The 25,868-nt window shown below is 37.5% G+C and overlaps 1 protein-coding gene across 1 annotated transcript in view; it reads right to left on the bottom strand.

Annotated features, from left to right (window-relative positions):
- scfd2 (sec1 family domain containing 2) overlaps nucleotides 1-25,868 on the bottom strand; it is a 202,281-nt gene that overhangs the window by 107,001 nt on the left and 69,412 nt on the right. Inside the window, exon 5 of the mRNA XM_062981594.1 lies at nucleotides 22,782-23,031. Within this exon, the coding sequence (XP_062837664.1) occupies nucleotides 22,782-23,031 (250 nt within the window). The remainder of the gene's footprint in view (nucleotides 1-22,781; nucleotides 23,032-25,868) is intronic.

The raw sequence follows: 25,868 nt of genomic DNA, 5'->3' as shown, positions 1-25,868 counted from the left end.
AAAGATCTTTGGGGGAAACCCAGCAATAGGAGAAGCCTGGGCCTGAGCTAAAATAGCTAGTGTATTCATTTCTTCACAGGGAACAAAGAGCTCAACTGATTCACCAGACAAGCAATTGGCTAATTTTACACTGTGGGAAAGATCACAGACACTCATACGCAAATGAAGAGCATCTGCCACTCCAAGCTCAAATGAGAATTAAAATGCTGCTCTTCACTACAGTCATAACTGGTGCTGTTTTATTTTCGTATTGATGTTTATAAACCCTTTGATGGCTCAGTGGTATAAGGGTAATCTTCTGCCACTGATGAAGGCAGAAGCAAACATAGTGGAATGCACAGTAAATACCCCACAACTAAGGGATGTTAAGAGACATTTCTTCATGTATACATTGATGCCAAATACGTACCTTGAATTGCAATGTATGCGTCTAGACCAGGCATGGGCAAACTTGGGCCCTCCAGGTGTTTTGGACTTCAACTCCCAGAAATCCCAGCCAGTTTAAGAGCTGTTAGGAATTGTGGGAGCTGAAGTCCAAAACACCTGGAGGGCCCAAGTTTGCCCATGCCTGGTCTAGAAGATGCAGGAAACAACTGTAAAGAGAAAATCATGTGGGTTGTCCAAGGTACATAATTATTGCAATATTGACCCAAATAAATTCCCAACACTTCACACAGAATTCTTCCAAGCCAAGCTATCTTTTCCTTTCACAATATATTTTAAAGGAGTCCATGATAGGCATATGTTCAGGAACAACAAAGTTTCAGAATATCTATTAAATGCTGTCTGATCATTTTGTATGTAACTATCAATATATGAAGTACTTTGGACACATAATGAGAAGACGGGAAAGCTTGGAGAAGAGAATGATGCTGGGGAAAATGGAAGGAAAAAAGAAGAGGGCTGACCAAGGGTGAGATGGATGGATGGTATACTTGAAGTGACTGGCTTGACCATGAAGGAGCTGGGAGTGGCCACGGCCAACAGGGAGCTCTGGCCTGGGCTGGTACATGAGATCATGAAGAGTGACTGAATGAATAAACAACAACAACAATATATGGCCTGAATCCTATTGGCTAAGTAACTGAATCAATAGCAGTCAACAATTGGTTCAGTGGTTATCCTTTAGTTGGGAGTAACTAATAGGATACAGGCTTGTATATGCACAGAAGACATTTGTTTTTGATCATAAGCAGAAGATGGAGCTCCTGGAGGCTCAGTGGGTTAAACCCTTGTGCTGACAGGACTGCTGACCAAAAAGTCGGCAGTTCAAATCTGGGGTGCGGGGTGAGCTCCTGTCTGTCAGCTCCAGCATCCCACATGGGGACATGAGAGAAGCCTTTCACAGGATGGTAAAACATCCGGGCATCCCTTGGTCAACATCCTTGCAGACTGCCAATTCTCACGCACTAGAAGTGACTTGCAGTTTTTCAAGTCGCTCCACACACACACACACACACACACACACACACACACACACAATAAGCAGAAAATGACAGAGTTAAGGTTTTGACAACTGTGCCTTCAGTTAAGTTAGGTAAAAAGTGTCTGCAGGATTTGTTTCCAAGGCAAATTAATTCTGAAAGAAGTACATTCCATGCAAAATTTCACTGAAACAAGATAGTAATATAAGCGTCTGAACAGCACCAATCTGCATAAATGACTTGCCAATACTACCAGAAAATAATTTAAAGAACTGATATATTATTCTTAATTATTCAATGCTTTTGAGATTAAAAAATACAATTTTAAAGCAGATTATTTTTGATTTAGTCAATCTGAACATGGAGAAAAATAGAAATATTTATGTTTAGTGTAAAAAGGAATGGTCCATTAAAAGTGTGGTTTTCTATATTTGTACCAAAAAGTAATTCTTCAAGAATGCTTCATTCAGAGATTATCTGTCAGTTTGTCCTGAATGATGAGCATTCTGTTTTATACCTCTTTGGCAGAGTGGTTTGAGATTTATACTTTTCATCTAGCTGTTTGCTCAGTTTCCAGTGCCATTGTAAGGCTAATTCTTAGCAAAGGCCTTAAGACAGATACTTTACCTCTTCTCCAAAACAAGGCATCCTCCAAAAGCTTCCCACATAGAATACTTTTTCTTGGAAAAAATCCCCAAACATTACAATTTTGTGGTCCAAGTTAAGGAGGTCTGTTCAATGTTATTTGTCTACAGTGTAGAGGGATTATTATAAGAGTCATAAGCAGGATCTAATGTGGGAGGAGGACAATGCTGAGCTTTAATGATACATTTCCTCTTGAGAAGTTAAGGCGTGGTAATACTATGCCACAAAACGTAGTGAGAGCCATCTGCATGAATGACAAACAAATGCCACTGGTCAGTAGTCAGAAAAAGAAGTACAACCATTTGTGTGATGCTGCTTCAGTGCCTAGCACCACAAATAGCGTCCTGTTTGCATAAGTGTTCTGGGTGTGCTGCATTTCCAGCATCCCAAGCTCCTTTCTACTGGGCAATGAAACTGAAATTGTGGTTTGGCTTCCTCTTCATGTAGATTCAGGTGTCATTTTGTCACTGTGAAAGAGTAGTTGTCACGTTAACACAGAAGTCTCTTATGATCACATAGTCTCCCTCAGCCAGCTTTTTATTATTGTCCTGATACACAATCATCATCAAACCAGTTCAGAACAACTGAAAAAAAATATTCAAAACTGTGATCAGTAAAATCAATGCCCAGTTTTCCAAGTCTTTAATTGCCAATGATTCAAATCTTATAATTTGGTTACAAACTTCAGCAATACTACATTTAAAACATTTGGGCCTTGTTAAAGAAATATTCCGTATTCTTTTGCTTTTGGAACAATAAAAAAATCTTCCAAGATATTTAAGCATATAAAAGTAGGTGCTCTCTGCAGAATCTGTGTTGATGAGAACCATATTACTGAACAGGAAGTTCAAAAGACAGAGAATGGCAGATGAGAGCTGCTCCATCTGTTCTGGAAGCATATAACTGTACAGCAGAGGCCAAAACAACTGACAAAGCGAAGTCTTTATTCATGGAAAGACTCTGAACTCTGGCTATTTGTCAAACGCTCAGTGCTGGGCTCAATAAATCTGCAAGCAAACATACACAGCTTGGTGTGCTAATTGTCACATGTTGAGGTGTCCCTGAAACCGATTGCTGAAATTTGGGTATTGATTTTATTTATTGTGTCAGAAGTGAATTGAGAATACAGTTATAATGTATAGAAAAACCACACACAAAGTTAAAATGTTGGTATTATACTAAATTTCCTTTGACCAGAAGTTGGCCTCTGGTGTTGCTGTGAGAAGGTCCTTCATTGTGCATGTGGCAGGGCACAAACTACATTGTAGCAAGTGATCTGTGGTTTGCTCTTCCGCACACTCGCATGTTATGGACTCCACTTTGTAGCCCCATTTCTTAAGGTTAGCTCTGCATCTCGTGGTGCTAGAGCGTAGTATGTTCAGCTCTTTCCAAGTCACTCAGTCTTCTTATCCGTATCCAAGAAATATGTTCTCTCTGGACATTTTCTAGGACATCCATCACTATTCTATGATATGCTTCTACTAGAAGTTATGCTGGAGGACCTAGAAATGCTAGAGAGGTGTTTTCCAGGCATTTTCTAAGATCTCCAGTGTAAATTCTATGGTATGCTTTTGATAGAAATCAATAAATTCAATAGGGTTTGCTATTATTCAAAAATAATAATAAAAAAACTTTTTTTAAAATTCTGCCCTCCCTCCCCAAGGGGACTCACAGTTTTACCGTAGGTTTCCACAGTAAGTTCAGGGATATCGTCTTAAAAGCGGGTTTTTTAAAAACCAAATACCATATCTCTTTTATATCCCACCATTCAGTTTAAATACAGGTAAATAAAAACAATAAAATCACAACAAAATACAGAAATAACAAAACATGAGCATAACATCTGAGTTTAAAATGAAACAAATAATATTATATGAGCATGTTTCATTTTCCATAGCTCAGAAAAATCTCTTCCACTAAAATATATATTGTTTAGTTTTTTGTCATCTATTCCTTTTGAAAATACATTTTATTGCAATCCTAGAGAAAACATGAAGGGAGCCTAGACATTCCTGTCATTGTCCATTATCTATATTTCACAAAAATGAGGCTTTTAACAGAAGCAATATCCAGAACTTAGATATGGAATCTGACAATAGAATAAATTTTCCAATTAGCCAACGTTTCTGCCGAAACTGAAGCTGAGTTATAATGTGCTGGTGGAGGTTCATACTTCTTCCCCACCTCCTTTAAATTCACACTGAAAGTCATGGAAATACTATCATGAACCTGTTAAAATTTATATGCATATAAATATAAAAAATATCTGCTCACAAAGATCCAAAAGCTCAGTAATGTTGCAAATGTGGAATGTTGCCTTCAAATTTATTACACTATGTAACAAAATTTGAAATGTTTTTACTCCTGGTTTAAAAGAGTTATTTCCTGTTTAATTGTGCAACTATTTTGAAAGTAGTTGTTATATTCCAGAATACTTCATTTTTGTGGCTGCAACAAACAATATTGAATTGGTCGATGAAATGTTCACTGAAAAACTAGAGGAAAATTTGCTGCAGAATGTCCCACAAGAACAAAGTTTTTGCAGTTTAATATACTTTTTCCATATTAGAACCAATTACAAAATGACATTTATAACACAGGGACAAATATCTTTTTGCATAGTGTTATTTATAATACTAAAAATTGGTTTTATGGTGGAACTTCAAAGAAAGGTGGAATTGTCTAATGCTCTTACTACTATATGAGCTTCCTATAAAGCCTTTTCTTGAGTCACAAGTTTTTTTTCTGAATTTTTCAAGATAGGATAGGATATGAGAAGAATTCAATGCAGGGAAATTATCTTATTCTCTAAGAGGGTTTTCATAAGATATAGAAAGAGATGTAGAAATGGTCCCTTTCTACAATTTTTCCTCTGCTTGTGGTTCTTAGGATCCATGTTATTGGATAGAAGAACCTCATTGGCTGGTCAAGACTACAGGCAGCCCCAGAGTTATAAACTTCTGACTTAAAATGACTCATAGTTAAGAACGGGGGTGAGACAACAGGAAGTGAGAGAAATCTACCCTCCAGAAGGAGTTATCAAAGGTGTCTCCACTGAAACTTTCTCACCAATCCTTGTTTCCACAAAAAGCTAATTATTTCAAAATCCAATTATCCCATTGACAGAAGGTAAGGTGTCATCTTCCGAATAGGGGCACAGACAGCAAAACAAGCACCATGGGGGTGTTAACCCTCCCCTATGCTATCCAAAGCTTTAAAAGATATATTTTTGCCTGTACCTGCTTGATTTATAAAAAATTCAATTTAAGAACAAACCTAAAGAACTGGTTTTATTTGTAACTTGCAGACTTCCTGAACTTGCTTTCAATGACACTTTAAATCCATTTAACACAGCAGATAAACTGTATACACTAACCATTTGAAGAGGGGGGAAACTTATGTATAAAAAATTAGCAAAACCTTTAACATTAATCTACTTGACATATATACTACTAATCCTACATTCGAAAAAATATATCAAACTTGCACATCTGAAATAAAAGTCTATTTATATAACAAGGGCTCAATCCAGAAAATAACCTTTGATTCCCCTGCCCCCTTCTTCTTTCTGTCATCCAACAGTAAAATATTTTTACTATTACTACTGACAAGATATGTGACTTTCTTTACAAGGCTTTAGAAAACACACTTGTGATGCATCACTCAGGATTTCAGATTCAACTATTTGGATAGTCAGCGTGGTGAAGTGGTTTGACTCTTGGGAGTCTGACTCTGGAGATCTCGACAACACTCTCTCAACCACAGAGGAAGGTAAAAGTAGTTTCCCTTGAGCAAATCTTGCCAATAAAACCCCATGGTAGGTTAGCCTTACTGTAAGTGGGAAATAACTTCTACAACTCTTAAACACTCTAAAGCTCCTAAAGTTTCCTACACATATTTTAATCTAACAACATTAATGAAATCACCATATGCATGTTTATTCTGAACTGCCAACCAAGTTTAATGGACTCTACTTCCACAAATATATAGGACTGTAATATTAATCTGAATGCTTTAAGAGTCTATATTACTCCCAAGTATCAGTCTTACCTTTTTATAATTTTTTTTTAAAAATCTGTGATTACTCTATGCAAATAGAAAAACTGGGAAATATTTGGCAGATAAACTGTTATATGCACAAATGATCTGCATAATTATATATTGATACAGAGCCCCCCCATTAGCGCAGCGGATTAAACCATTGGGCTGCTGAACTTGCTGACCGTAAGGTTGATGGTTCAAATCCGGGAAGAAGTGTAAGCTCCTGCTGTTAGACCCAGCTTCTGCCAATCTAGCAGTTTGAAAACAGGCCAATGTGAGTAGATCAATTGGTACTGCTCAGGTGGGAAGGTAGTCATGCTGACCACATGACCTTGGAAGTGTCTACGGACAACGCCAGCTCTTCAGCTTAGAAATGGAGATGAGCACCAACTCCCAGAGTCGGACATGACTAAACTCAATGTCGGGGAAAAGCCTTTCTTTACCTTTACCTGAAGTGTCTTCGCTCACTTTTGAACATTAAATCACAGTATTGCCAAACTGGGAGAGTACATCAAGACTATTCTCCATCAGCATCTTCTTCCCTTTCCCTTAAACATGACACTTAGTTTTGATATCATCTTTCTGATTTCCAAATTGGACAAGTATTTCTACCCAGATCACTTGCTTTCTAGAACATGGGTTTAAGAATACTGCCTTAGCAGACCTTATACCACAGCCATATCAAATTAATCAATTAAGATGAAAACCTGAAACCATTAACTATGAAGTACTGGTGAAAGGGGACTGATTAGAGGCGATGATCTGACAATGATAAAGAGACCACATTTCACAATTAGACAGTTAAAAGGATTCTACTCTATCTATAATTTCCACCTCTGGTTTCTGTCATGGCTCACCTAGGCAATATTAGATGTCTACTTATTGATGTACCTCACTCCCCCTAGCCCCTAGATTTAAGGTGTTGACAGTTTCAGATGTTAAAATTTATTGAGAGCCTTTATTTTTAAGACCAACTCAACTTTCACATTGAAATAGAAATGTATTGTTGTGCTACTGTTGTGTAGCTTCATGTTTATTCCCATTTATGTGAGTGTCAGCCGAATCTGTCACAGGGTTTTCTTGGCAAGCATTGTTCAGAGAGGGGATGCCTTTGCCTTTGAGGCTCAGAGGAAGGTCACCCAGTGGGTTTAGGCCAAGAGGGCATTCAAATCCTGACCTCCTGGAGTCCTAGTTCAATATTCAACCCACTACATCATAGTGGCATGTGGAATTTATTGTATTATATTTCAAAAAGAATCTTTTGTGCTGCTTACCTAAGATATTTCACTTGCAGTAATAAAAGGTAACAAAAACAACAACAACAATAATAATGTCTTAAGTTATTTACTTTTATCCTGCTTTTCCCCCATGGATGGGACACAATTCATTATTTTTGACTAGATTCAGGTAATAGGATCCTGGAGGTTTTGACTCTATGAGATCTTTTTAAAAGATGTAAATGTACAATTTGAGCTAAAGTTATATTTGTCAAATATAGCAAATAATTATAATAATAATAATAATTTTATTTATGATCCACCCTTTCTCTCCAAAGGGACTCAGGGCAGTTTACAAAAATAACAAAAATGGCAAACATTCAATGTCCAAAACCAGATAACAAATAAACAACAGTCAAGGCAAGGCAAAACATGAAATAAAATAAACTCAATATAACATATAAACAGCCAAAATCAAGGGTTAAACTAATTAAAACACAGTAACATTAAAAGCATAATATAATATAGCGCATCAGCAGGCTAGGGTGAATAATAAATAATAATAATAATAATTCTTGTATCCCGCCCCATCTCCCTGAAGGGACTCGGGCGACTCACATGGAAACCAAGCCCAGAAATACACAATGAAATACAACAATATGTATTAATTTTTAATTAAATTTATTTTAGCTTATGTTTGTATGTATTTTTAAGGCATTAAATAATTGCCATATGTAAGCTGCCTTGAGTTCCCTTTGGAGTAGAGAACAGCAGGGTATTAGTAGGTAAAATATAAATAAAATAATAAAATAATAAGGGCACCTTCTACACTGCCCTATAGCCTAAGATCTGATCCCAGATTATTTTATCTCATATTATCTGGCAGCAGAGACCCATATAATCCAGATCCTGGAATATAAGGACAGTGTAGAAAGGGCCAAGGACTATGAGTCCAGGGGAGGAGGGTGTACCACCGAAACATAGTTAGGAGAAAGAAAAGATAGAAGAGTATTTGTTTTATCTTCAGTGAGCTATAGTAAGAGAATAATTACAATTAAGCAAGTGAAGCAATGACCATTGAACACACTTCACAAAGATCTGTAGAATATTAAACTGTCCAAGGTTATGTTAATAGGCCAACTATCAACTGGGGTATAAATTTTCAATACAGGGTTGTTTTTTTTCAGGAGCAACTTGAGAAACTGCAAGTCGCTTCTGGTGTGAAAGAATTGGCTGCCTGCAAGGATGTTGCCCAGGCGATGCCCAGATGTTTTGATGTTTTTATCATGCTTCTAGGAGGCTTCTCTTATGTCCCCACATGGAGCTGGAGCTGATAGAGGAAGCTCATCCAGAGTCTCCCCGGGTTGGATTCAAACTGGCAACCTTCAGGTCAGCAACCCAACTTTCAGGTCATAAATCCTGCCAGCACAAGGGTTTAACCCACTGTGCCACTGGAGGCTCCAATAAATACAGTCATGTCATATGAGTAATGGTTCTGTAGATTAAAATGTTGCTGCAAAGAAGAATAGGCTGGAGTTTCTTATTTTTTCTTGGTGAGACATAGCTCACCAAGACATAGCTTGGTGAGCACATTCTGTATTATCATGCAGAAATCCAGAAACTAATTGGATCCAGTCTTTTAATAAATGCATGCCCCCACAACCCATCTTTTTTGATAAACTGGTCTGATAAGCAAGCATAACATTTGCAGTTATGCATTTGCTTTGATCAGTAGTCTTTCCATGCAGTGCAGACACACATGAGTCAGTAATAAGACACTTCAGCTTAACTTTCTTCTTTGATAACCTGAAGGTTTAATTTTTCTTGGGATATGCAAGCACTATTTGAATCCTGATTAAGAACTGGAAACGTTACTCAACCGTTTTATCTGCTCTGTGAAACATTTGGACTGCTATTCTTTGTCCTGAAGCTACAACAATATCTCATGTATCACTATATATCTTAGCATATTACTTGGTAGATTTATGTTTTCGGTCTCAGTTAAAACATTTTTTTCAAAAATAGGCTTTTGAAAAGGATCCTGAAATATATATTTAAACTTTTTATCCTCTCTTTGGATAGATCTATCTCTTTCCATTTTTCAGCACTATCCGAGACATATTCAAAAGCACCTCCTTAAAGCTGTGCTGCATTTTTATTTGATCAAAGCAGAGCAAATCTTTTTTTTTTAATAATGATCAGTATTTCTACTGTAATATATATACAGGCAGCCCCGAAGTTACAAACAAGAGAAGCTCTGTAGTTTTGTTCTTAAGTTGAATGGGTATGTAAGTTTGAATAGGTTCATTTTTAAGTGTTAACTCCAGCCAAAAATAGATCTTTTAAAGCTTTGGAGAGCATAGGGAAGGGTTAATATCCTTGCAATGTTTGTTTTGCTGTTTGTGCCCTTGTTCATAAAATTGCACCTACTTTATGTTCCTGTGATCATTGGATTTTGAAAAAATTGGCTTGTTGTGGAAACAAGGATTGATGATAAAGCTTCATTGGAGGCACCTTTTCCCCATGATAACTCTTTCAGGGGTGAATTTCCCTTTCTTGGGGTAGATTTCTCTAACTTCCTGTAGTCTCACCCCCATTCTTAACTATGAATCGGTTGTAAATTGGATATTTGTAACTCGGGAACTGCTTGTATATATGTTAAAATGTACTTCTTTAGACAGAGGACAGGCAGGCATCCCTTTATGGATTTAATTGTATTCCTAGTTAGCAGTTTTGTTTTTTGCCCATTCCAAAACCAAAGATCAGAGTGCAAGGTTATAAACAAAGAATGAGAAATAAAAACCAATGTCCCTTCACCAAAAGTTAGTGAGATGGAGTGGTTACATATTTAGTAGTTATATGACACCATAATAGCTTCAACTTATGACAACTTTATGAATGTGAGACCTCCAGAAAGTCCTGGTCATCAACAACCCTATTCAGATCTTGCAAACTAGAGCTCCAGGTTCCTTTATTGACTCAATCCATTTGTAATGTTGTTTTCCTCTTTTCTACTGTTTTCTACTTTATCCACACTATGGCTAATGCCCGTGGGCTGGATGCAGCCCTCCAAGGTCATTTACCTGGCGCCTGTCCTAAATTTTAGAGTTAGGGTTGACCTAAGTCTGAAACAACTTGAAGGCACACAAGAACAACAATCCTAATGTTGGACATCATAGTCCAGCCCCCCAACAGTCTGAGGGACCGTGAACCGGCCCTCCACTTAAAAAGTTTGAGGACCCCTGATCCACAGTATCACCTTTTCTAGTGAGTCATGTCATGTAATGTCATGTTGTGTCCTAGTTATGATAGGCTCAGCTTAACTATGTTGGCTTCTAGTAAGATTTGCTCTCAGACCATTCATTGTTTTGACAGCACATAGTACCTGAAAAACTTTATTTCAACACTATTCAAAGGAGTTGGTTTCTTTTCTGCTCAGTTTTTAAAGCACACGTCCTTTGCAATGTACTCGCAGCTGGATAAATGCCTTCTGACCCCAAGGGTCAGCATTATCTCTTGCTTCATTTTTTATTGTCTCCTCGTCATTTCAAGATAAAAAACACTCAGAGGTTCCAATAATTTAGTCATTTTAAAAGTCCCTTATGAGACTTTAACTAATATGATTTTTAATCTCAGGATGACATCTCAAACATTTTTATGCACATTAGGATCCAATAAGTAAATTGGCACTTTTTTAAAAGTGCTATTTCAGTCAGTTTTGCATAAAACATGGTGTGAAATTTTTTTTAAGGACTGTAGGTACTACTACGCAAACTTCCTTTCATTCATTGGGTTTAGTTGATATAAATTACCTAGCAAGCATTAAAATAAGATACTTTATCTTGACAATACAGAGATAATTACTTAAGTACACTGATAATTACCTAATTACTAAAAAATAAGCATGAACTATGGTAGTAGACTATAAACATAATTTGATCTTTTCCTTGAGATCATGCCAGAAGTTGTCAGTACAGCACAGAAAAGGCTTCTTAGGATCAGCTATGCTCAAATATACTTTGAATTCATTGTAATCTCATTTTTTCAAGAAACCATGGATATTTCTATAATAACACTCAGTAAATTTAACAACTGGAATGTTCATTAGCAATTTTGACAAATTTCAAATTCTTGTCACATCATGTAAGGATTTAGTATCCGCCTGGTCCAAATCATTTTGATGCATATGGAAGAGACAAAAGAATAGTTCCCCACTGAAGTAAGAGGGTATAGCATCCAAAACTATAAGAGAATAAGTAAATCAGTACATTAAAATATCATTTCAAAAGTATCCAGATAATAATTCATAAAGACTCTTGCAGATGCAGTTATCAACTGGCAATATGTATTTCTCTGCATTGATATGTATTGTAATGATCTTGACCTTCTTAACAGCTTGCCTATTTTAACTTTGATTGTAATGTGGATTGTATGCTCTATGTGTGTGTGTGTTAAATGTGTTTGTTAAATGTTTTGATACGACTGATGGGCTAATCAACAAAACGTATTAAAAAACTGGTAATATGTATGGTTTCCTCAATAAGGTATGGTGAGTGTTAAACTTATGTAGTAACTAAAGTGAGGAGAAAATATACCATATTTCAATATTGTCTCTGGTTTTAATTTTAGCATGACAGCTCATTTAGCTGTCGAATCTCTTCCAACAAGCCATTCCACAGTCTTGGGCAGCTGATGATAAGGCCCTGTGGGTGACTGTTGTGATGGAGTCTTTGAGTAGAGATCCTACTAGTTGTATTAGAAGAGACAGGAAAACTGCTCGTGAGCAAGACTCTGATGAGGAGCAACAAAGGAAGAGAATCCGGGAAATACTTATGGAGCCCACTGATGATGATACCTTTGAGGGCTTTGAAGGGGATTATGGGGCTGGGAGTCAGGAGGATGGGATGTCAGACTCTGGGAGTGAAGTGATGGAGTGGACTAAGGTTCAGGAGATCCGGGAGATTCTTGAGGAACCCACAAGCAGTGGTACATTTGAGGGATGACACAGAGAAGATACAGATGGATCATGGGGAGTTATGGGTTTGGATAGAAGGTGGACTGGCTGGAGAGATCGTAGAGGGGCAGCAGCTGGAGATGGGGCGTTGGGTGGCTCCAGCTCTGATGAGGATTTGCAGCACCAAGATTCAGCTGTGGATGGGGCGTTAGCTGGCTCAAGTTCTGAGGAAGACTTGTAAATAAAAGTAAGTTTGTTGCTAATGTGGCCTCGCAATCGGTAAGGTGTTTGTTGCGCGCTTTCGGGATCTCTGTTTCAGAAGACATGTTTGGAAGACTGCTTTGGAACGTAAGTGTTAACCTGGGTTTTTAGTGGCAACGGGGGCTGGCATTGTGTGGGTGTGCGCTGGATTGTGCTGTGTTGCTTTTATGCATTAGCTGCCGGCTTGCCTCCGTCGCTTTGGCTCTTTGTGTTGACCTTGGACTGGAATTCGGTGACTGTGACTTCTCCCTGATGACTTGGACTGGAACTCGATGACCGTGACTTCTCCCTGACGACTTGGACTGGAACTCGATGCCTGTGACTTCTTCCTAACGATGCGGACCGGATGTGGCGGCTGTGATTTCTCCTTTAGCTTTAACTACATTGATAACTGCATCTGCAAGAGTCTTTATGAATTATTATCTCTAACTGGAGCTGCTTATAGGTAGCGCTCAACTCCCCTGTTCAAGCAGCTCCACTGGCTGCTGATTCTGGGCCCAATTTAAGGTGCAGATTATTACCTATAAAGCTTTAATCAGTTCGGGACCTGCCTATCTTCGTGACCGCGTCATCCCCTATGAACCCACCCGATCGCTGAGATCTTCCGGGGAGGCCCTTCTCACACTTCCACCCTCCTCACAACTGCGTTTGGTGGGGACGAGAGAGAGGGCCTTCTCGGCCATGGCCCCCCGACTCTGGAACTCCCTCCCCAGGGAGATTAGGTTGGTTCCCTCTCTACCTTCCTTCAGGAAACAACTGAAGACTTGGATGTTTCGACAGGCCTTTGGAGATACAGTCATTAATTAATCAGCCCCAGAGGGTTTTTAATAATCTATCCCGTATTTATTACGATTTTACCATTTATGTGTTTTAAATGCAATTTTTTATCCTGTATTTTTGTTTTAATTGATATATTGCATTACAGTTTTATCTTTTTATAGTGTGATTTGTATTATGTTGCCCATGTTTTGTCCTATGTTGTTTGGGCCTCTGCCCCATGTAAGCTGCCCCGAGTCCCCACGGAGAGATGGTGGCGGGGTATAAATAAAGTTTATTATTATTATTATTATTATTATTATTATTATTATTATTATTATTATTATTATTATTATTATTGGGGCATTGTGTGGCCGTTGGTCACTGTGGGTAATTCCTGGTAGCTTTCCTGTGTTTGTTTAGCTCCAACCAGCAGGTGGAGTGAGTTCCCAGCCTTTTCAACTAAGTTTGTTTTAATCTGGATTATTTCCCAGGATAATCCAGATTATATCCTGAGCTTGGGTTTTTCGAGTTCTTTTTGGACATTGTTACTTCACACTGAAGAGAAAGTGTTTTGAGCCCTTTTTTTGGTTGCTTCTTAGGCTCTTTTGTGTTGTTTTTTTGCAATAAACTGAGTTATTTATATTGGCTGGCGTCTGACTCATAATAGTGACAGTAGCCATTTTGGTTTTGGCTGGTTGGAGTAAGGGTCCCCCAGAGAACCTAAATGTCTAAGGGGTGGATTATGTGGGAGAAGGTGATCCTGTAGGTAACCTGGATCCAAACTATGTAGGTTTTAATAGATTATAGCCAACAATTTGTACTTTGCCTGGAAACTAAATGGTAGGCAATGGAGTCGCTTTAATATAGTTGTAATATGCTCATCCTAGATGTTTCTGTAATCAATCCGACTGCTGTGTTTTGCACTGTTGAACATTCTCTTCAATTATTGCACAGAGTATGCTAAGAAAAGCTCACTTGGTTTTGGAGATATTTCTGATTGAGCTAAAGCTAAGTGTTCCAGATAACTGTGACAGTTGGACATGAGTAAATGCATTTTAAGCAAGAAAGTCTGGCTGATTTTTCTCATTTGTTAACTGGCACTGTGGGACTGCAAGATGGTAAAATATCAACACGCTCATATTGAACTTGGTTCACATGTTTGTTCCCAGCTTCACGTGGAATTTGTATGTAATTACCACCCAAATCAGGTTTCTGTCCTTCATAAATAATTGATTCCCTGCAGAATATGGCATTACTGAAAAACCAAAGAATCAATGACGTTCACCTATTTTTAAAAACGATTGTTCAATCACAAGGCAGTAAATGTGCTGTTCAATCAAATAAGACACTTATGTGCTCTACATATCGTACAGTAAAAGTAAAATCCTTTTGGTTTTTAAGGCTCTGCACATCTGCTCTCAAGAAAAAAATGTACAATTCATGGAAACCTGTATTATATCTAGTTCTGAAAAAAAATCTGGAACACATCAAACCAGATCTAAACCATGCCCAGTGTAACTGCAGAAAGCATTGCACTGCTTCCAGGAAAAATCTGGCTCATAGCTACACACAGGTTTGAGGAGGGTTGTGTGTAAAATTCATGTGATGTCATAGAATTTAGAAGTTGTGGATTTTTGGCCAGGAAAAAACTTGGAACAATCAGTATTTGATAGTTTTAGATAATGATCGTTTGGCCTTCAGTGTGCATATTCATTTGTTTCTGATCATTTGCTCTTCAAACATCTTACAGCAAACCAGAAGACAACCAACAGTGAAGAAGCTCACTTTAATGAGTAACTGACTGCTTTAACATTCTCAGCAGAAGGTACTGAAAGAGCCAGAGAAACTTACTATTAAAGTCGACAAAAATGTAGTACAAAATGGGAAAGAACAACTAAACAACATTGCATTTCATGCATGTAGGAGCACCGGTCAACTCAAAATCTTTACCCACAATTATTCTTATGTCTTCCTGTTTTTGGAGAGCACACACCCAGTCTGGCAAAAGGAATCAGTAGAAGAGAATACTCATGTTTTAAATATGTGTGCATTGCTTTCTGCCAAACTATGGATTCTTTCCAAAGAAGCCATTTGTATGGAGCGGTGTATGTGTGTGGAGTGGTTGGGGTAGGATTAACCATCAGATGTTTGTACAAGCTTCTCTGAAAGAACGTGGATTAATTTTAAGAGCAGCTTATTTGCCAATTATAAAGTTTACTTAAATGTGCTGTTCAGATGACCTCCAAATGCAATTGTGCTGCCATACTTCAAGAAACATAAATAGTTAATGAATATTGCAACACATCAGTTTTCTGCTCCAGTTTGCTGGCTTGTGAAATTGGCAGGAATTCAGGGGCCTATAAATGTGAAGGCATATGTCTCATGTTCAAGGAAAGAGAGATAACTTCATATTATAAACATCTTCATAAAAACCATCAAATTTAAAGCCAGTTCAGACCAGGTGCTGAAGACAGAATAAATATACAACACACAATAGCATTTTTTTTTAAAAAATTGAGCTTTAAGGGAAATTATATTTCATTTTAAATAACAAACTGAAATCTAATCTGTAATAATCCATGTATTTATCCAAAGAAAGAAAAATATCTCCTTTGACATTACACTGCAGAATATATCACTTGAAAATAAGTTAACTACACTACTCAAATCATCTTGTTTTCTATATTATTAATTTTAAAGTGCGGGCAATGCCCATTTTGCTGTATTTTGTCATAGTGAACACACCGTATATATTAGAGTATAAGCTGACCCAAATATAAGCCAAGGAACCTAACTTTACCACAAAAAAACTGGGAAAACTTATTGACTCAAGTATAAGCTGAGGGTGGGAAATGCAGCAGCTACTGGTAAATTTCAAAATAAAAATAGATATCAATAAAATTACATTAATTGAGGTATCAGTAGGTTAAATGTTTTTGAATATTTACCATATTTCAAAGAAAAACGGTAAATTAGTTCTGTAAGTGGAAAAGTAGGGTCAACAAAAACCATATGGTATCAACAATCTTTATATATAAAAATACAGTCTGCATATGTTCGTGCAAGCAGAACTCAAAAAGTAGTGGATCAACCAACTTGAAAGTTTGACACAACATGTCATAGCAATAGCTGCGTGTTTTAATAATGAGTTTGGGGGACGGAGAATCACGGACCTCTTGAAACTGGTAACTAGCTTATCAAAGGTTAAACATACAGACACTTGAATATTAAAGTGTATTAATATCTCATTGATATTTTAATACACATAAGATTTCTTGCTTATTTAACATAAACTGGTTATATTTGCGCAACGCACTTACACACGCCAGCCAACACACTAATGTGTCATGACACACCATTTGGAAAGCTATACTCTAGAACTTCAAAGACACATTCTATTGTGTTACATTTTACTCTCTAACCCAAGGGTAGACAACAATGGCAGTTCCATAGGCTAATTCTTCTCTCCCCAGTAGTCACAAAACTCCCTTTGGGCAGTGAATGTATATGTGTGTGTGTGTGTGTGTGTGTGTGTGTGTGTGTGTGCATGAAGGAATCTCAATGTTTTAGTGATTTTTCACCCAAGTTTCACATTTTCCTGCTTTAAATGAGGTTCTCCCTGTTTCCTCTTGACATTGGGCAGCACACTGCTAGAAGTCATTCAAAACAAGCAGAATGCTTGATTTTATTCCACTCTCCCATGGCTGTTGAAATCTAGCAATTTATTGGCAGCACAGCTTTCAAGCATACCTTGGGGGCTATAAAATGGCTTTGCGGGAGTACAAGTGGCTAGTAGGCTATATTTTCCCCACTCCTAGTTTAAACAGAACCTCTGGATATTGATTTTGTTGGAAAGTTGCCTTTTTTCTAGCTGTGCTGGGGAATGTGAAAGATAGATGTCCTTTTGTAGATGTTCTCTGAATTGCCAGGCATTGTTTTACAGAATTTTTATTGAACTTGGATAGCCAGAAGACAGTTCTGGGAGATTTCCCTCAACCTCATATTATCTTTGCTTCAGAGCCCCACAAAATTCCAACTCTATGCTATTCAGTTATTTACACTCAAATGAAGAATCATTCAGCAGTTATGGTTTCCCATTAGCATGTTGATTTATTAGTAGGCAAAAAGACCTGCCAGGGCATAGTACACAATATGTGGCGTGACACTTCTTGTTTTGAGACTAAATTTAACACACAAGGAAAAGTGGGAGAGGGTTATGTCAGAACTTATAATAAACCAGCCAGATGAAAATAATTCAAGCATGTCTCTTCTATTTCTCCTTTTCTCTAGAGCTATGGGAAGTTATGGGTAGGTGGGTAATATTACTTAGTTTATTTATAGAAGATTTATACCTTGGTCTTCAATCACAAAGTTTACTGGAGTGGCTTACAATAACTTAGTTTGACAGTTACCTGGCCTTAGGCTTACAATCCAGTAACATAATTTGTATGTTAATATATGTATTGCAAGGGTATAGTTAAAAATGCATAGACACATATACATATACACATAAACAGATACAGTGTGTGTGCTATTAATGATGATTTGTTGAGCTGTGATAGTTAGTGAAATGATATGTTTTAGGGCACTTGCCAAATGCAAGGCCCGTGGGTCGAATTCAGCCTGCCACATCATTTTATTTGGCTTGCAAGGCTTTCAATCCCAGGGCAACATAGTTAAACTTATGCAGTTTTACAATTACAAATGACACTTTGAAAGCAATCATAAGGCTGATGTGGTGCCCGGTGAAAATGAGTTTGATACCCTAGCTTAGAGTTTTGTAGAAGCCAGAAGGGAGAGAAGCACTGACCGAAGGTTGTGGTAATAATGATGTGTTAATATAAAGAAGCTACCACCACACATGTTTGATGGTAGTGAGTGAAATAATATCTGCATTATAGTCCAATCCCTTTATCCATGGATTTGATATCCATGATCTGACTTACCAACAGTTAAAAAAATACCCTCCCCCCTCAAGAGTTTGTGGGCCTCTCTAGGTCACCCAGTGCAATTCTGTGGTATGGTGTATAGCCAAAATATAGGGTTCACTTTATCCATGGTTTCAGATATCCATGGGGCTGTGTCTTTGATTACATCCCCACAGATATGTGCTGCATTATGTTTAGTAAAATTATATTTATTATTTATCATAATCAGTCATGTTACATGGTCACTATATGTATGTTAAAGCAAAGAGGATAATAATAATTAAAAAGAACAGCCTTACAAAAATGCTTATATAAAAACTTTGTGAATGTGAATCATGGTGGCAGGAGTTTCTTAGGAAAGGTTGGGATATCTGGCTTGATCAGAACAAGTAGTGTTGAGCACATAGTTCATCACAGGGCGCCAGGCCAGTTCCTTACGATAACTATGAGCAGGTGAGAACTATTAGCTTGAGGCTCAGTCCACACCAAGCAGAATGTCTGTTTATTATCTAATCCATGTAAATAGAAGTCACGGGCCCAGTATTTGTCTCATTTGTTTATTCCGTGTTTCCGTTTCGTGGAGTTCATTCGTATGGCACAAAACGGTACCCCCCCCCCCCAAAAAAAAATGTTGTTGACTCATTTGCTTTGAAGAACTAATCAAGCCTTTCTTCAGTCTCCAACATATGATCAGAACCTTTCTAAAGTCATTCTACCTTAAGGAAGAGGTGGTAAAAAATGTTGGAGTGAAGGAAGAACAGCAAAAGCTTCCTGCCAATTTCTTACAAACTGTTCTACTTCTCTTCTGTCAAGGAACAGAGCTGTGCATGCTATTCAACCTTTCCTGGGCTCCCTATATTAGTCTCTTTTATCAAGTGTGATAGAGTATATTATCCCAAAAGTCACCAATGAAGTAAGATTCGGTTTCTTCATCATCAAAATATATGAATCAGCTCTTGAATTACTGCAATCTCTCTGAAAAGGTCAGCACGGGCATTGTCTCAGCTACCACATAGAGTTTTAGAATATCAGAAACAACATGTACAATTCTTACTCCAACAGGAGATACATGCAAGTATTTGACTAAAACATATGTCTCCAGCTGGGCTGGAATAAAAAAAGTCTACACCCATCAGGATTTTACATTTTTAAGACTCTTCAAATAAAAATCACAGTTTCCCTGTATTAAATTATCCCTTCCTCAGGTAAATATTTTATCCCAATGTGCTTTGTGCGGCATTACTGAGGATGTAGTACAGAATTTTGAAACATACTGCTTCTTCAGTGTTGCCAATTGAGACACTTCCAGCTGCTTTCAGCTATGGAAAGATAGAATGCATTTGTCAACAGTGTGTCCAAAGTGCTAATTCCCTCATCCCATAAACAGATGTGAGGTCAGAACTAAATATTCACAAAGAACACATTTGGTTCAACTTATCTATCGCTCAAGTTGATTATGGTACACGTAGCTCCAACTCAGTTCTCATTACTGGCTGCTGCTTGCATGGGTGGGGAAATGTATATAATAAGATCAGGTCAAGACTAAGATGAACTAGTGGAATGTAGTGGAATAGGGAAATTCAATATGGGATTGCCTTTGTCTTCTGCTTTCATCCATATCATACTATTATCTGAAATCAGCACTGAAATCCTATTTATAGTGGATGTATAGATCTTTTAAATAAAATCATTTGCACCCTGGAGACCCTAGTGACACAGCGAGTTAAACTGCTGAGCTGCTGAACTTGCTGACCAAAAGGTCGCCAGTTCGAATCTGGGGAGCAGGGCGAGTTTCCACTGTTAGCCATCTTCTGCCAACCTAGCAGTTCAAAAACATGCGAATGTGAGTAGATCAATAGGTACCACTCTGGTGGGAAGGTAACAGCGCTCCATGCAATCATGCCAGCCACTGACCCTGAAGGCGTCTACGGACAACACCGGATCTTCAGCTTATAAATGTAGATGAGCACCAAGCCCCAGAATCAGATACGACTAGACTTAACATCAGGGGAAACCTTTACCTTTACCTACCTACCTACCTTTATACCCTAACTTGCAATGAGGACATTCTTCATTTTAAAAGATTCCAAAAAAATCATGTTACTGAAGTGTGTGTGGATGCAGATACCATCAGTTTTAATTACTTCCATTGATGTTTGTAATTGATGTAGCTGTTTATGATTATTAACTAAACTAATTAGTATCCATAAGCATCTGACATATAGAAATGAATGACAAGAGGAAAGCAATTGTTCACATTTTCTCTGAAGTTTCTGGTGCAGGCACAATAGAGGAAACAGCATTTTTGTTAAATGTGCCAGAAATGTGATACAGGATGGCTTTGCTTTTGTTCTCATGTATGCGAGACGTATTTCTGCCATGAGTTTATGCTATTAAGTAACATCTGTATTATGTTTTACAGCAGTTGTTTATTTTGTTTCTCTCACACAAGCAGCTATATTGGATACGGTACTATTCTATGTCTGGGAGGATTTAAAAGTTTACAGTCAAGTTTTTATACTATGGAAAAATTGAATAGTGGCATATTTAAGTTATTTGTCACGTGCTCTCTAATCATCTAAATTTTGGTTGATTGGAACATGCAGCAAGCAATACAAACACAGAATTTAGATTCTAAATTACAGTATCATACTTTAAAACCTGCTTTCATACAAAATGTTAATTGGTCTTTTATGACTCTTGGCATGAAATAACAGCATTAAAAAGGACATTTTAAGAATTCAGTACATCAAGTATTCCAATGGATTCATTATTTCATCATGCATCATATAACTTAATAAATAATAAACCTATACACATAATAAAAGAGTAAAAATGTATGTATGTGTGTGGCTGTTACACAGGCAGGCTCCCACTTCCACAAACAGCTATAACTCCCACCACTCAGGAGACACCAATGGCCCTCCCTCCAATGACATTGCAGGTTATAGAAAGTGCTATGAACATGTCCAAGAGCCCTGTCAATGTCCTCCACAAACACCATATTGCCCACCACCCAAATGAAGGCTTTCATATGGAGAAAATTTCATCCTAGATTTTCTGTTTTTCCTCCACCACAGATATCCCAGTGTTTCTTAATCTCTCCATTGGTATGGAATTTGCATGACTCCGCCCACTGCCTCTCCCATAACCCTTTGCTATTCTTTTCTATGGCACACAACAAACAGAGGAATAGATCAGCAACTGAACATACTAAAGAGATTAGGGGAGAATTCACCATGATTTATAGGAGTTGAAGAGTCTGGGATGTATAGTTCTCCTGCAATCTAAGAGCACTCTGAACTCCACCAATGATGGACCTGGAACTAACTTGGCACACAGAACCCCCATGACCAACAAAAATACAGGAGATCTGGACCAAACTTGGCATGCATACCCAATATGCTCAAATTTGAATACTGGCGGTTTTTGAGGGGAATTTGCCTGGACATTTTGGAGTTGTAGGTATTGGGATTTATAATTCACCTACAATCAGTGAGCACTCTGAACTCCACCAAAGATGGAATAGGACCAAACTTGGCACACCTAGACCAAATTTGACACACAGAACCCCCATGACTAACTCAACCTACTGGAGGGATTTGTGGGGATTGACTCACCATAATGGGAGTTGTAGTTTACCCTACAGCCAGAGAGCACACTGAACCCCACAAATGATGCATCCAGAGCAAACTTGCCCAAATCATGAACTTTAAGTACTGATGGAGTTTCTCGGGGTTAACCTGGCATTATGTCAGTTGTAGTTAATCCACAACCTTATGCATTTTGTACAATTAAAAAACTGGCTTTATCAAATAACCCATGCACCAGCTGGTGCTTAATAAAAATGAAAACTACGCATGAAAATTTGACTTGAAGTTACAATAGTAGCCTGTAGGTAAGATTATATTGGCTTAAAGCCAACAAGTAAAACGGACGCCAAGTTTCTTATAATATCAAATAATATCAAACTGAGTTGTACAAGTGCTGAGTTTCTCCTGGTTTTTCCAGATGTGCTGGGATGATAGGACTTGCTGTTTAACATATTCAAAGATATGAGGAAGGGCATTATAGTTTTACAACATGTAACTCCCATTATTCTGCTTCTGATATGATACGATGTAGTACTGGTTTTTCAAGTAAAGCATGAGCTAAGGATCTGTAGACTTTTTCACTTTGCTTCATTTGAGTCATTTTAAGAATGACAAAACAGACTCTCAGAACTATAGGCTATTGTCTTTCTAATCAGTTAGCACACATTATTTTGTTAACATTCTCTATCTTCATTTCAGACAATATTCTATTTTGCTGTGCCAAAGAAGACAGATTATAAGTGCCCAAGACAATTATTTTACTAGCTATCCCCTTTAAATTAATTTTTACCTTTCAAAGCCAACTTTAGATTGAGCAGTTGAAAAAGGTTGCTATAATAGATCGATGTTTTAAGTATTTAAACCTGATGGAATTTTGTGATCAGAATGATGTTAGAATATGTCTCCTGATGAAAGATGGTATATATTCGCTGCAAGGAATTCAGGAAATGTACACTTACCTGTTATTTTCTGCAGTAAGGTTGATAGTTCAGGCTCATCACAAAGAGATTGGACAAGGGCTTCCTTTACTTGTCCTTCGGCCTCATCTAATTCTTTTCCAGTTTTAATTTCTCCAACTATGGAATAAATATAAACTAGTAACACAAGGAGATCTTCAGGAGTGTAATCATCATCTGTCCTGTTATCATGAGACTTGATGATAGGTAGCAACTGCTTCAGAACATCTGGTAATGCTGACTCTCCAATACTCTGAAAATTAAAAGTAGAGAAGAAACAGTGTGAGAAAAATATTTTACCAAGAAAATTCAAGGATTATTTTTTAGGGGATTGAAAATGCATATACTGAAATGCTTATACAGCTTCTGTTTCTTTCTGGCTGTCACTTCCCAATCCAGTTTGTAAACTACTTCCATTATAAGGTCACTTGTCTATCACAACCCTTACATTAATTACCAACTCCCCGTTTGGTAACTCTTCCCACGCTGTCAGCATTTCATAATAGTTTGGGGGATAAAAGCTGCTAAAGTATTTTTCACTCATTCTTTTATCACTTTTGGAAAAATGCAGACCTGTCAGGAAATATGGCTTTTTCCGAATGTGATAAAAAGATTACTGAAAATGGCTGCTATTTCAAAAATATCTGATCCTTGATCACATTCCAGTTTGGCTACACAAAATGAAATAATTAGATTTCGCAATGTTTTGTCCTATGTTTATTTCAATTGCAGTTCCTGAAACCAGTATGACAATCTCCAGGAAATATGGCTCTACCTAAATACCCTAAAGGCACCAGATTGCTTCTGATCTTGGAAACTAAGCAGGGTCCGTCTTAGTTAGTAAATGGTTGCGAGACTGTCTTGGCAAAACCATCCCTGAGTAATCTTTGTCTAAGAAAACCCAATGAAATTAATGGAGCTACAATATATCAATAGGCAACTTGAAGGGACATACCATATATACTCAAGTATAAGCCGACCAAAATATAAGCCAAGGCATCTAATTTTATCACAAAAAACTGGGAAAATTTATTGATTTGAGTATAAGACGAGGGTGGGAGCTATTGGTAAATTTCAAAATAAAAAATAAAAATAAAAATAGATACCAATAAAATTACTTAATGTTTTTGAATAGTTACATAGCTGTAATTTAAGATAAGTAGGTTAAATGTTTTTGATTATGTACATAAAACTGTAATTTAAGATAAGATTGTTCAACTCTGATTACTGTTTATACTCAAATATAAGCTGACCTGAATATAAGCCGGCCAGGACCCTCACTCGAGTATAAGCAGAAGGGGCTTTTTCAGCCTTTAAAAGGGGCTGAAAAATTCGGCTTATACTTGAGTATATACGGTACACACAGAGAGGATAGGGTAAAAAAAATGGATTCCTTAATTATCTCTGCTGCTTCCATCCTCTGTTAAAGCAGCTTAGAGATGAGGGCAAGGGAATTTGACTCTCTGTCCCAAGTTGTTTGGGCTGTTTCAACATTAATACTTTTCTCATTGGGAGCCTGCAGTAGGAAGTGACAGTTGTGACAAGTGTCAATGAACATAATAGTTGTTATACGTGGGAGAGAATGTAATTTATTAGTATGAGGAGCTCCAGCTTCCAGTTTACTACTTTGTTTTAAATAAAGATTTATATTTGCAATTATAGCAAGAAAGAAAAAGTGTGTGCTTAAGAACTTTCTACTGGCCTACCAAAAATTCCATGGGGGGGAAAGAGATTGTGTTACAACCACTACCTTAGTCCTTGCACCTGAATCTTCTTGGCTTCTGGTTGAAAAAAAGAGAGGAAAGAGTGCTAGTCACAGCTGTAGAACCTAGCCCAGGTTTGAACTCTAAATGCATTCACTTTTAAGAGCAGCATCTATTTGCTGGCATTGAACAGGACTGGGGATTCATTGGGGCCTTGTAACGAAGTTCCAGATCCTTGGATTGAAAAATCCTCTGCCTAAAACAGTTTTTAAAGGCATTTAGACCCTTATGTCTAATATAATTTCCAAGATTATAAAATGTTATTAACTGAAGAAACTCAAACAGTTCTTTCAGTTCAAAAGTAAATTCAAACTGATATAAAAGGGTTATATAATTGTTAAGGTTGTGTGTATTTTATGCACAGGCAAAAATACTTGAATTTTGCCACCCATTTGGATTACTTTTGCACAATTTATTCTTTGGTTTTGAAACAGAAATAGTAGTGCCACTCTAGTTTACTTTGGTCAGATCTCATCTGACACATTCTGTACAATTTGGGGCAACATAGTTCAAGCTCATCAAAAGTTTGGAAACTAAACCCTATGATTTAAGGAGGTGATTTTAGAGCAAACTGAAAGGTGAATTGGAAGCCATCTTTAAATATATGAAAATATGTCATGTAGAATATGGAATAAGTTTGTTTTCGGCTAAATTCCAGAGACTATAACCCAAACCAATGGCTTGAAATTGCATGCAAATTCAACCTAAATAGTAAGAAGAACCTCTCTACTATAACAGCTGTTTTAGCAGAGGAACAGACCGCTTCAGATGGTGGCGAACTTTCCTTTAAGTTTTCCAAACAGAGGTTGAATGGACATCTCTGAGAGCATTTAGTTGCATGTTCTTGCAAGGCAATGGGCTGTATTAGTTGTTTTGTGCAGTCCCTTCCAACTCTCTGATACTATGATTTCCCCCTCTACTCATGGGGAACAACAGGATCTATAGAGACCTCACAGCGACTATTAAGTCCATCGTGAAGACTATTATTTTGGGAGGAAAGAAGTCTTCTCATTCCATACATTTTGTGGACTGGGTTGGGAAAGAGATATACATGGCTTCATAGGTATGAACTTAATTATTCTCCATACAGAAGGCTTAGTGAATGGTCTAAGACAGGAATGAGTAGTATGGCTCTGGGGTTTCATGCACCCCCACATTTTTTACGGCCTGCAATGAATCTAAATCCCCATGACAGCCTTTTGTGTGGCAAAATGGTGTCAACCTTTCATAAAAGGCAATTCATCTTTTCAGTGGGTTGCAGTTCTCGCCTTCCCACTGCATTGTATGTCATATGCTTTTTTCACCAAAACTAGAAATTGATGTTTGC

This window comes from Anolis carolinensis, chromosome 5 (genome assembly GCF_035594765.1).
Source record: "Anolis carolinensis isolate JA03-04 chromosome 5, rAnoCar3.1.pri, whole genome shotgun sequence".
Lineage (NCBI taxonomy): Eukaryota > Metazoa > Chordata > Lepidosauria > Squamata > Dactyloidae > Anolis > Anolis carolinensis.
This window is presented reverse-complemented; position numbering and strand designations above follow the sequence as displayed.